The sequence below is a fragment of the Hylobates moloch genome, unplaced genomic scaffold (genome assembly GCF_009828535.3).
Source record: "Hylobates moloch isolate HMO894 unplaced genomic scaffold, HMol_V3 SCAFFOLD_19, whole genome shotgun sequence".
NCBI lineage: Eukaryota > Metazoa > Chordata > Mammalia > Primates > Hylobatidae > Hylobates > Hylobates moloch.
Genome location: NW_026652294.1, coordinates 13,784,131 through 13,795,330, shown reverse-complemented (window position 1 = coordinate 13,795,330; position 11,200 = coordinate 13,784,131). Strand labels below are relative to the sequence as shown.

The 11,200-nt window shown below is 55.7% G+C and overlaps 1 protein-coding gene across 1 annotated transcript; it reads left to right on the top strand.

Moving 5' to 3' along the window:
- Positions 1–3,585: 3,585 nt before the first annotated feature.
- Positions 3,586–6,686, top strand: APOBEC3A (apolipoprotein B mRNA editing enzyme catalytic subunit 3A). The gene is made up of 4 exons (XM_058431894.1): positions 3,586–3,726; positions 5,439–5,733; positions 6,144–6,356; positions 6,532–6,686. Exons 1-4 carry the CDS (start codon positions 3,589–3,591, stop codon positions 6,684–6,686), a joined length of 801 nt encoding a protein of 266 aa, XP_058287877.1. The 5' UTR covers positions 3,586–3,588.
- The last annotated feature ends 4,514 nt before the right edge of the window (positions 6,687–11,200 follow it).

Here is an 11,200-nt window from a genome sequence, read left to right as displayed (position 1 = left end):
ACAGAAGGATGTGGGTGTGGTCGGTGGGGGCACTGGCAGGGGGTGCAGCACATAAGTCCCTGGGGAGCTCACTCAGAGGATCCAGGTTGTGGCCCTTATGGAAGTTCCTGGGTCCAGGGGCTAGAGTGAGACTGTTCCCCACTCATGTCTGGGCTGCAGATGCCCAACCAGTGGCTCCCCGTCCACCCTTGGCCAGGGAGGGTCCTGGCCTCCCTCTCTGCTGGTGGGGATACCCCAACACCCTCTCTTCTCTCCTCTCTGGAGCCCTGCCTGGGTGCACGGCTTGTACAGTGAGTTACTGAGAATTGAACTCTGGACAGTAGCTGGGCCCCAATTCGCTTTAAACATTTTAGTCTGAGGCCGTCTTTGTTATCAAATGAGAAGGTTCACAGATGTGCAGATGTGCTGATAGTCTAAACTTACTGGTTTGTAAACTAGAAAGAGAAACAGACAATGTGCCTGTTTCTGTGATGGGCCATACAGTGGATCTTATGGATTTGGAAACATTCTGGAAGATTCGGATCTGTCTGGGTCAGAGAGGGGAGGCAGGCATGGGGCAGTCATGAGTCCAGTGGGGCCTGGGCTGGCTGGGGCAGCAGGGAGGAGGATGTGCCCAGGGTGGGTGAGCTGGGGAGACCCTGGAACCCAACGCTGAGGACCCAGAGGCAGGAGATGCAGGAGACGCCCCAGAGATGCTGAACAAAGCGCTGTCCCCTGTTGCAGCTCTGCTGGGTCTCCCCGTAGAAAGCTCATGTGGGGGCTGTCCTGGCCATGGGTCCAGGGGTGTATTTGCTCCAGGGGCATTTGACGCATGTTGAGCCAGGGGAAAGGCCGTCACTCTGGGCAGCAGGAGCCACCGGGAAGGGTTGGGGAAGGGTTGGGTCCTCCCAAAGTTGGTACAGGTGCGGTCTGTGGCCCAGGTGGGCTGTGGGTACTGCGGGGCATACCGCTCTGTGTGCCTCGAATGTGAACTGGGAAGGGTGGCCTCTGGTCAGACTCACACAACACACCAAGATGAGCTCACACCGGAACCACCTGAGACTCAAATGGGAGTTGACAGCCCCCAGGGGACATCTTCTTGACTAGAGGAGTCCAACATCTGGAGACAGAATGGGAGGGGTCCACATGGCAGAGAACAGGGCCTCCTCTAGTCTGTGGCGCCCACCAAGATGGCAGGGACACTGTGCTGAGGTGGGAGGATTGCTGGCCAAGGACAGGGGTGTCTAGTAAGAGCCAGGAGAGGGGAGCAGGCAGGACGGGGACAGCCCCTGGGCCCACAGGGCCAGCACCTTCCAGGGGCAGCTGTGCTGGGTGTAGCAGGTGGACCTGGGAAAGGATGGCGCCAGACCTGCTGCCAGGACTCAGGGGCTCACCTGGGGCAGGAGCACAGCGTCCCTCACATTTCTGCAGGGCGCAGAGGTGGGAGAAAGGGCACAGGGTGGCCCTTCTGACGGGGTGGGGGTGTGTCCCTGCTGGGGACTCTGATTCCTGCCTGAATCTCTAGGTACCTTTCAGAGCCTTTAGCATCTCCTCTGCGTAATGGGGATGAAAACACCCCTCGCTCTAGTTTATAATTATTAGATACACTGATGCATAGGAGGATGCAGGACCTGCTGGTCTCCCATCTCCACAGCCAGGGAAGAAGATGCAGGACCCTAACAGACAGCCCAGGATGCAGCAGGTGCCAGGGAGCCTGGACCAGGCACGTCCTGCACTGGCCGCAGGGGAGGACACAGGGGTGGCTGCCCTGGAGCCTGCCCTCTGGAGCGCTGAGTGTTATTCAGGGCCTTTCTCCAGGGTGTGGACACCTGTCCTCTCACCTGCCCCTGGTCTCCTGCCTTCCAGATTCCTGTGGCCCAAAGGGAGCAAAGTGTGGCCAGGTCTACATCCCCATTGTCACTCCACAGTGTCTGGTGGGTCAGTTGTCAGAGTGGGCACATCAAAACCAAAGCTTGCCCAAAGGCATGGCAGAGAACTTCCTTGTTCTGATGTTAATGTGGGTGGCATGCGTGGCCTGAGTTGGAGAAGGGGTGGGGCAGGGTATCGCTGACTCAGCAGCTTCCAGGTCGCTCTGATGATATATTAAGGCTCCCGAATCCTAAGAGAATGTTGGTGAAGATCTTAACACCACACCTTGAGCAAGTCGCAGGAGTGGGAGGACACAGACCAGGAACCGAGAAGGGACAAGCATATGGAAGCCAACCCAGCATCCAGGCCCAGGTATGGGAAGCCCCTCCGAGTACCTCTGAGCCTCAGCCTCCTCTTCGAGCTTTTCTGATGAGCACTCACTTCTCACCCTCAAACCCCTGGGGCCTCTCTTTTCCTCCTGACCCTCTCTCTGGACTTGGCCTCTTGCTCTAGGTTCTCAGTTTTGGTCCCAGCGCTGGTCTCTCCTCTGATGGTACCAAATCCAGGTCTCCTTCCACCTCCTGGGGCAGGTGCACAGGGAGCCTGAAAATCCCAATAGATAATGGTGCTGTCCCCCAGGCAGTGAAGACTGTCAGAGAGGGGATTCTCCTCACTTGTCTTTAAATGAGCATCTACTATTTCGTGCAAATGTACCCTATGTCTGGACTTGGCCTAAGCCCTTTTTATGTTCAGTGTCATCTTGTTCTCCCTAATATTTAGAAAAGGGGGTTGCTTGTAGGACTGCTTTGCTATGAGGAAGCCTTGTTTCCTTTTCTTGAGAACACAAAGCAAGTGAGTGGTAGGGCCCAGATTCATACCCAGGTCTACTCGAAATGGTAGGGAACATTTTGAACCAACCTACCTTCCTTCTTTCTTTCTTTCCTTCCTTCCTTCCTCCCTCCCTCCCTCCTCCCTCCCTTCTTTCTTTCTCTCTTTCTTTCTCTCTTTCTTTCTTTCTTTCTTTCTTTCTTTCTTTCTTTCTTTCTTTCTTTTCTTTCTTTCGTTTGCTGCTACATCCAAACAGAGATTTTTCTAATTCTGATTATGTCGGGATACGTACAGAGGGGCTGGGAGAGGCCTTCAAGGTGGGGCTGGTGTTCCAGCCCAGGAGTCCTGAACTTCCCCGTCTCAACTGCCTGAGAAGCACTTTTGGGAGACCTCAGGGCACCCTAAGGGATGTGGAAAATCCTATGAATTATCCGAAAAGAAGTCCCTGGCAAGTTCCTCTCCCCAGTGATCCCCCTCAGGAGTGTCACTGTCCCCATGCTGGGTGTGGAAGGAGTTAACCCCACCGGCAGGAGAAAGCCCCAGTGGGTCGATCTCCAGCAGGGACTGAGGGCAAGCTGAGCCAGGACAGGGGTGCATGGTGAGGCCAGGGAAGAAGACCCAGCTCTACCCCAGGGAGAGGAGCAGGTTCCTCCCCGGAGACCCTGAGCACACTGAGCTGACCCTGGTGAGACCCTGACAAGGCTTAGACAGGCCTCCGGGCTGCAGTGATCTCCCAGTGAGCCACAGAAGTGATCAGAGGGGAGGGTTTGGAGGTGGTGCTAAGGGATGTGGGGAGCAGGGGGAAGGAGGGTGGGGTGCAAGGGAGGAAGCGTGGGGAGGGAGGCAGAGGCAGAGCAGTCCAGGAGAGCTCTTCCTCATCTGGTCTTTTCTCCGGCTGTTCACAGACACTTGATGGATCCATGCGTATTCACTTCCAACTTTAACAATGGCATTAGATGGCATAAGACCTATCTGTGCTACGAGGTGGAGCGCCTGGACAATGGCACCTGGGTCAAGATGGACCAGCACAGGGGCTTTCTACACAACCAGGTGACCAACCCACCCACCCACATCCAGGCAGGGCCCTCCCAATCCAGGGACACTCATAGGTAGAAGGTTCTGGGTGGTACCTGTGGTGTCCTGCAGTGTTTGTCACTTGTGCTTCCTGCAGCTGCTGCTGCTTGGCCCTGGGGTTGGGGGGAGACTTTGGCTTCAGTGACTCTCCATGGCCAGGTGGGGTTGAGTCTGCCCGATGGCAAAGTGCTTCCTGAGGACCCTCCCAGGATCCCCTCACACTCGCAGCTCTCACCAGGAACCATTCGGAACTGTGGGATGTGAGGACTCAGGGCCTACCTGACTCACAAGGCCAGGATGCCCCAGTGCCCGCTCCTGGGTCTCATCCTGCGGGAAGAGAGACTGAGGCAGGAGAGGCCGATCAGGGGTTCTGTCCTGCCCAGGGTGGAGCCCACAGCAAGGCCAGAACAGGTCCCATGTCAGGATGCAAAGATGGCCAGCATTTAGGGAAGAACTGGGCCAGGAAAGGCTGAGGGGGCCAGGCTGGGCTGAGGAGCCCTGAGCCCAGGGGACTTTCTTCCCTGGCCCCTACCCAGCACAGCCTCTGTCTGGAGAGGCCAAGTTCTGCTTGGCTCTGGTGCTGGAAACTGGGGACTTCTCTAGGCTCTATGAGCTCAATGTGGGCCTTGCTGGATCCACACACACTGCTTGGAACATCCTTTCAAGGGTGCCAGTCTCCATCACCGCCTAAGCAGTGGGACTCCCCCAGGAATGACCCACAGCCCCTTCTCAGCACAAACCATGTCATCCACTCCACCCTGCGTCCCCTCTGAATGGAGTCCCTCCCTGTCCTTGTCCCCATCACAATCACAGTCCTTGCTGCCCTGCTGTCCTCAGCCTGATCAGTTCCCAGTCTTAGTGGAAAATCCTTTTCTCTGAAGTTTGGAGTAAATACCATATTTCTATAAGTCACGATAATGACAATTATCCCATGTCACAGGGACCTTCCCACGTTGGAGTGAGTCCTGCTGGTCTTCTCTTCCCCACTACTTTTGGTGGAATTTGTTTTGGCCTAAGTCTATATCACATTTGGGCTCAGCACAGGTTGTGGCACAGAATAGAAGCTTCTAGAATTATGGGCCACAGATGGGATGGGAGTAGGAGTTGATGAGTAGAGCTGGTCAATCTCCCCTTGAAGGAACCACACTCACTCAGGGGCATCAATGACCTTGGGGCTCCGCTGGCCCCTCCTCCCTGCCCCCATCTCTGTAGCCCCTCCCTACAGGGTTGGGCCTGGGTTGAGGGTCCTGAAGGCTCTGACCTTGGGTACAAAATTGAAGGGGGCTCCAAATGCTCAGTAATTAGAGAAAACACATTTTAATTTAATAATTAATGCAATATTTTAAAATGCAAATTTAATGCAAATAGATCATGATGAATAAAACCAAAGATTTTAATAAAGCCTGACAGGAGAGTGCTGTCCTGTGTATATCAGAGCTGGGGCAAAATAAAACATCATTGCTCCTGATCTGTTTGTATTTAAGTGGACAATATTTTGCTTATCTTGGGATTTCTGCATAACATTTGATATTTTTAATATTTCATAGAAAATCATGCATCCTAATAACTGGGGTTTTGGCAACCCCTCCAATTTTGTGCTGGAGGCCCCTGCCTCCCCAGCCCCACCTGGTCCAGGCCCTACCTCCCTGTTCACCACACATCACCTCACACTCTGTTTCCTTTTCTAGGCTAAGGATCCTCTCTATGGCTTTGATGGCCGCCATACGGAGCTGTGCTTCCTAGGCTTGATTCCTTATTGGCAGCTGGACCTGGCCCAGACCTACAGGGTCACTTGGTTCATCTCCTGGAGCCCCTGCTTCTCCTGGGGCTGTGCTGAGCAAGTGCGTGCGTTCCTTCAGGAGAACACACACATGAGACTGCGCATCTTCGCTGCCCGCATCTATGATTACGACCCCCTATATAAGGAGGCGCTACAAATGCTGCGGGGTGCTGGGGCCCAAGTCTCCATCATGACCTACGATGGTAAGAATGGAAGGTTCGGGTGCGGTGGGGTGGGGGCAGGAGAGGTTCCTGGGAAGAAAAGGAGAAAGGCCTTGGTCTGCTGCCTGCAGAGACGATGGCTGGACTCTGGACCTGACTTTGGGGTCGATGGGAAGAGAGAGGCCAGGCCAGGAGATGTGGGCCCGGGGAGGGTGGGGAGGGTGGCTGGAAGTGGAAGCAGAACTTGGGGCCTCCTGAAAGAATGAGAACTGGGCTGGCCCAGATTCCAATGGGAAGGAAGTACCCGATGAAGGAGCTAAGTCCCTAGGGGAGGGAGAGGGAAAGGAGGGACTGAAACCAGGATGTGGGAAGCCTGTCCTGAGAGTCATGGGCCTTTGGTGCCACCCGATCCCACAGCGGGAGCGTGACTTATCTCCCCTGTCCCTTTTCAGAGTTTGAGTACTGCTGGGACACCTTTGTGGACCACCAGGGACGTCCCTTCCAGCCCTGGGATGAACTAGATGAGCACAGCCAAGCCCTGAGTGGGACGCTGAGGGCCATTCCTCAGCTGAGGGCTTCCTCCCTCTGCCCGGTGCCCCATTGGCCTCCCCCTCCTCCCCGCTCCCCTGGGCCTTGCCTTCCCCTCTGCTCAGAGCCTCCTCTGGGTTCCCTGCTCCCTACAGGGCGCCCACTTCCCTCCCTCCCTTTCCTTCTCACAGCCTCCTTCTCTCCCGCATCCCTCCCTCCTCTCCCGTCATTGTCACTGTCCCCAGGCCTCCTCCCTGTGCCCTCTTTCCACTCTCTCACCTCCTGCTCCATTCAACCCTCCTGCTCTTTCAGAATCAGGGAAACTGAAGGATGGGCCTCAGTCTCTAAGGAAGGCAGAGACCTGGGTTGAGCAGCAGAATAAAAGATCTTCTTCCAAGAAATGCAAACAGGCCGTTCACCACCATCTCCAGCTGCTCACAGACACCAGCAAAGCAATGCGCTCCTGATCAAATAGATTTTTTAAAAATCAGAGTGAATTAATTTTAATTGAAAATTTCTCTTATGTTCCAAGTGTACAACAGTAAGATTGTGCTCAATATTCCCAGAGTAGTTTTCAATGTATTAATGAAATGATTTATTGGCTCCGTATTTAGACTAATAAAACATTAAGAATCTTCCATAATTGCTTTTGCTCAGTAACTGTGTCTTGAGTTGGAAGAGTTTCCACAAACACTAGCAAATGTGTAGATGTCTTTCCTTGTGTAGCGGACCTGTAGCAGGGCAAAGGTCACACGACATCCCTCTGGAGCCAGAAAACTCAGCTAAACCTCAGGGGAGAGGAACCTAAACGCAGACCCCACCCTCACTCACAGAGCCCCGCCCACCCCAACTCACAGAGCCCCGCCCACCCTCACTCACAGACCCCAGGGCGCTGATTGGAAGGGACAGGCCCAGCAATAAGAGGACAGCCAGCAGCCAGTCTCCCTGTTGGAAAGGAGCCACACACGTGCAGTCAGGGGCCCTCAGGAGCAGCCCTGTGTCCACCCCTTCCTGATTCCACCTCCTAGAGAGGGAGCCCAGGGGAGGCCATGGCTGAGACCCAGGACAGGCCCAGTCGGGGGAAGGAGCCCAGGGAGGGGGCAGGTGTCCAGGCTGGGCCCAGAGAGAGCGCTGGGGAGAGGAGCAGCCCAGGAGGCAGAGCCCAGCCACAGAGGGGAGAGGAGCTGAGTCCTGGGGGCAGGAGGCTCTGGAGGCAGAGACGGAGCCCAGAGTTAGGGCGGCAGGTGTCAGGGCTGTGGCTTCAGCTTGGCGTCCGTCCTGGGCCTTCTGCGCTGGTTCCCAACTCTGGGATGTGTGACTTATATGCCTGATTACAGCAGGCGGCTCCCACCTCACAGTTTCTGGAAAGTCCTCAGACCAAGAACCGGCCTCACACGCAGCTACTCCTGGGCAGAAACGACTCACTGCTTCCCTGGCCTAGACACACACGACACACACAACACACAAACACGCACAAGACACACATACACACACAACACACACACACAACACATACACACACGCACCCACACACAGTGACAGAGACTTCACAAAAAGAAACCTCCAGGTGTCCCAGAGCACTCCAGGGCACAACCCGGCCCCGCCCTGAGCAGAGGACTTTGACGTTTTCCACGCAGGGGTGGGTGTGCCAGGTACCGGGTTGTCAAAGCTGCCCTTTGCTTGTGTCTCTGGGTTTGATAACAGCCCTAACTCCACTTGTTGGAAGCAAGTGATGAAAAATGTGCAGTAATTCTGGGCAAAGGGACCACTGTAGGGGAGGCGTGAGAGGCTCATCTGGTGAAAGAACACCAGAGTTAGTCATGTCACAGGGCAGGTTCCAGGGAGACCTGCCCCTTGTCCCCCAGAACCCCACCTTCCAAGGGCCCAGGGCCCCGTCCCCCGGGCCTCAACTCACAGCTTTGCCCATGACCTGGGAGCCCTGAGGGTCCTGGTGAGGTGACTGGACACAGCCTCATGACACTGCTGGGACCTGGGCTGAGAACTGAAAGCCTGTGGTCCCTCTGGGCTGTAGGGAGGCGGGGCCCCACAGTGGCGGCAGAACTGGGACCTTGTACACAGCAGCATGCACTCCAGACCCAAGTGGGACCTCCATTCTGGTCTCAGGGTGACCGGGGCTGCATAGCCCAGCACCTGCCCAGGGTCCCTCTGCCCTGCTCTGTCCCTCAATAGTCTGGACCCCTGCTGGGTACCCACCTTGTTCCCCCTTACAGGGGACCACGGTGAATCTCGGGCAAAGCCTGCACCTGTGAAGGAGGCCATTCTCCCTGCTCCCATCCCTGCTGCCCACATGGGGAACCAGCTCCTTCCTGTCCCCGGGGACCTTTCCTGGGCTCCGGTGGAAACTCCAGCGGGATGTGGGGTCTTTCATTTTCCCTCAGTGTTGCAGAGGCTGAAATGGGGAGGGGCTGTCAGTCCCCAGGAAAGGGTACGATCTCCTTTCTTCCCTCCAGCTGGCCCAGGGATGGTGCACACTCTTATTTCAGTCACTCTGAGGACTGCAGCCCTGATACAAGCCCAGAGTCACTCCCAGGTTCTATGGATGCCTTACACACTCTGCCCTGGCCTGACCTCAAGAGGACCAGGAAGTGCCCAGGACCCCTGGGGACAGCAGCCCTGCACACACACTCTGGGCCTTTCTCTCCCCCTTTCAGCCTTGTCCTTGGATGTCCCCCAGGTCACTCTTGCTCAGGACCAAGCAGATTGACTGGGGACAGCAAATGTAACCATAAAAGGGGATTCTACAAGGATTCCCCTCAGGGAGCAGGTGCCAGCGGTGGGGACTGGGGAGCACATAGGAGGTGGCTGGGAGCTAAGATAGGAGCAACAGCCCAGAGTTCCTGGATCCTGGCTGAGGCTGGGTCCCAGGCCCCAGGACAGCCCTGCAGACCCCGGAATCAGAGACTGAGGAGTCAAAGACAGGCAGGAGACGCCTCTGGGGATGCCCAGCAAAACACTGTCCCCTGCGTGCAGCTTTCCCGGGTCTCCCCAAAGAAAGCTCAGTGACGGCTGTCATGGCCACTGGCAACCCAGCCACATTTGCTCCGCTGAGAGGCCATTGCTCTGGGCAGCAGGAGCCACCCAGGAAGGTTTGCAGGAGGGCAAGGGCTCTGCCCTCCAAGGGTCCTGCAGGGCACAGGGTCTGCATAGCAGGAACCCCCAGACTCCTTGTGCCTCATCCCCACTGTAGCTCAGAGCTCTGTGCTAAGGAGAGCCTCATCACACCCTCAGGGGATTCAGAAGTACTTTGTGGGGCTGTGACCAAACATTTGGGGCTGGGAGCAGAGCTGGCTGGATCAGGACGACACCCCCTCCAGGAAGGGCAGGCCTGTGGGGGGCATGAGCAGGAACCACAGCCTGTTCGTGTCTGCTGGTACAGGTGCGGTCTCTGCCGAGGTGGACTGTAGGTACTGCAGGGCACCATGCTGTGGTGCCTCAAATGTGAACTGGGAAGGGTGGTCTCTGGTCAGACTCACACAACGCACCAAGATGAGCTCACACCAGAATCACTGGAGACTCAAATGGGAGCTGACAGCCCCCAGGGGATGTCCCCTTGACTAGAAGAGTCCAAGGTCTGGAGACAGAATGGGAGGCGGCGTCCTCATGGCAGAGAACAGGGCCTCCTCTCGTCTGTCCATGAGGAGTAGTGCCCACCAAGATGGCAGGGACACTGTGCTGAGGAGGGGGGATCACTCCCACCTTCTGAGGTTTCCACCTCAGCAAGCGCCGGCCAGCCTGGGAGGGTGAGGAGATGTGCTCAGTATGGGTGGCCAGGGTGGGACTGTCCCCAGGACGGGGACTCCCTTGCATGAGACAGCTAGCCAAGGGGAGAACTCCCTTCTCCCCTGCCAGCTTTGTCACCCTCTACTTGTTTTTTTGTTTTTGTTTTGTTTTTGAGATGACGTTTTGCTGTTGTTGCCCAGGCTGGAGTGCAGTGGTGCGATCTCGGCTCACCGCAACCTCCACCTCCCAGGTTCAAGCGATTCTCCTGCCTCAGCCTCTGGAGTAGCTGGGATTACAGGCACACACCACCATGGCCAACTAATTTTGTATTTTTCATAGAGACGGTTTCTCCATGTTGGTCAGGCTGGTCTCGAACTCCCGACCTCAGGTGATCCGCCCGCCTCGGCCTCCCAAAGTGCTGGGATTACAGGCATGAGCCACCAAGCCCGGCTCCTCTACTTGTTTTCTATGCTGTCTGGCTGGTGTTTGTTCTAGTCCAGGGCACCCAGCCCTCTCTCGCTTCAGACCACGGCACCTGCCGTTCCCTCTCTCTGGACGGCGCTTCCCTCGGCTCTTCCCATTGCTATCCCTTCTCTCCCTCAGGACTCAGTTCCCAAGTCACCTCCCCTGGCCTCTTGAAGCGAGCTGCCCACACAGTTCCCTTCTACCCCATCTGCATGTCTATTTCCTGCACAGTCCTTGTTACAAACTGGGTTTATCTTCCCTGTGTGTAGATTCTCATTTCTTGACCATCTGCCTCCACTTCCCGTAAATGCACTGAGGTTGGAGTCCACCGCTTCCTGCCTGTGCCTTGACTTCAGTGCCTGCAGTCAGCCTTGCCCCCTGGGTAGGAATCCATTTACAATTGTTGAAAGAAAAAAATGAATGATTAAAAACAGTATAGACCTAGCTCAGTGGCTAATGCCTGTAATCCCAGCACTAGGAGGCAGGGGCAGGTGCATCATCTGAGGTCAGGAGTTTGAGAAGAGCCTGACCAACATGGTGAAACCCCGTTTGTACTAAAAGTACAAAAATTAGCTGGGTGTGGTGGTGCATAACTGTAATCCCAGCTACTCAAGAGGCTGAGGTAGGAGAATCGCCTGAACCCGGGAGGCAGAGGTTGCAGTGAGCCGAGATGGAGCCATTGCATTCCAGCCTGGGTGACAGAGCAAAACTTGATCTCAGAAACAAACAAACAAACAAACAAACAAAAACAGTATAAAGGAATAAGAAAATGGTG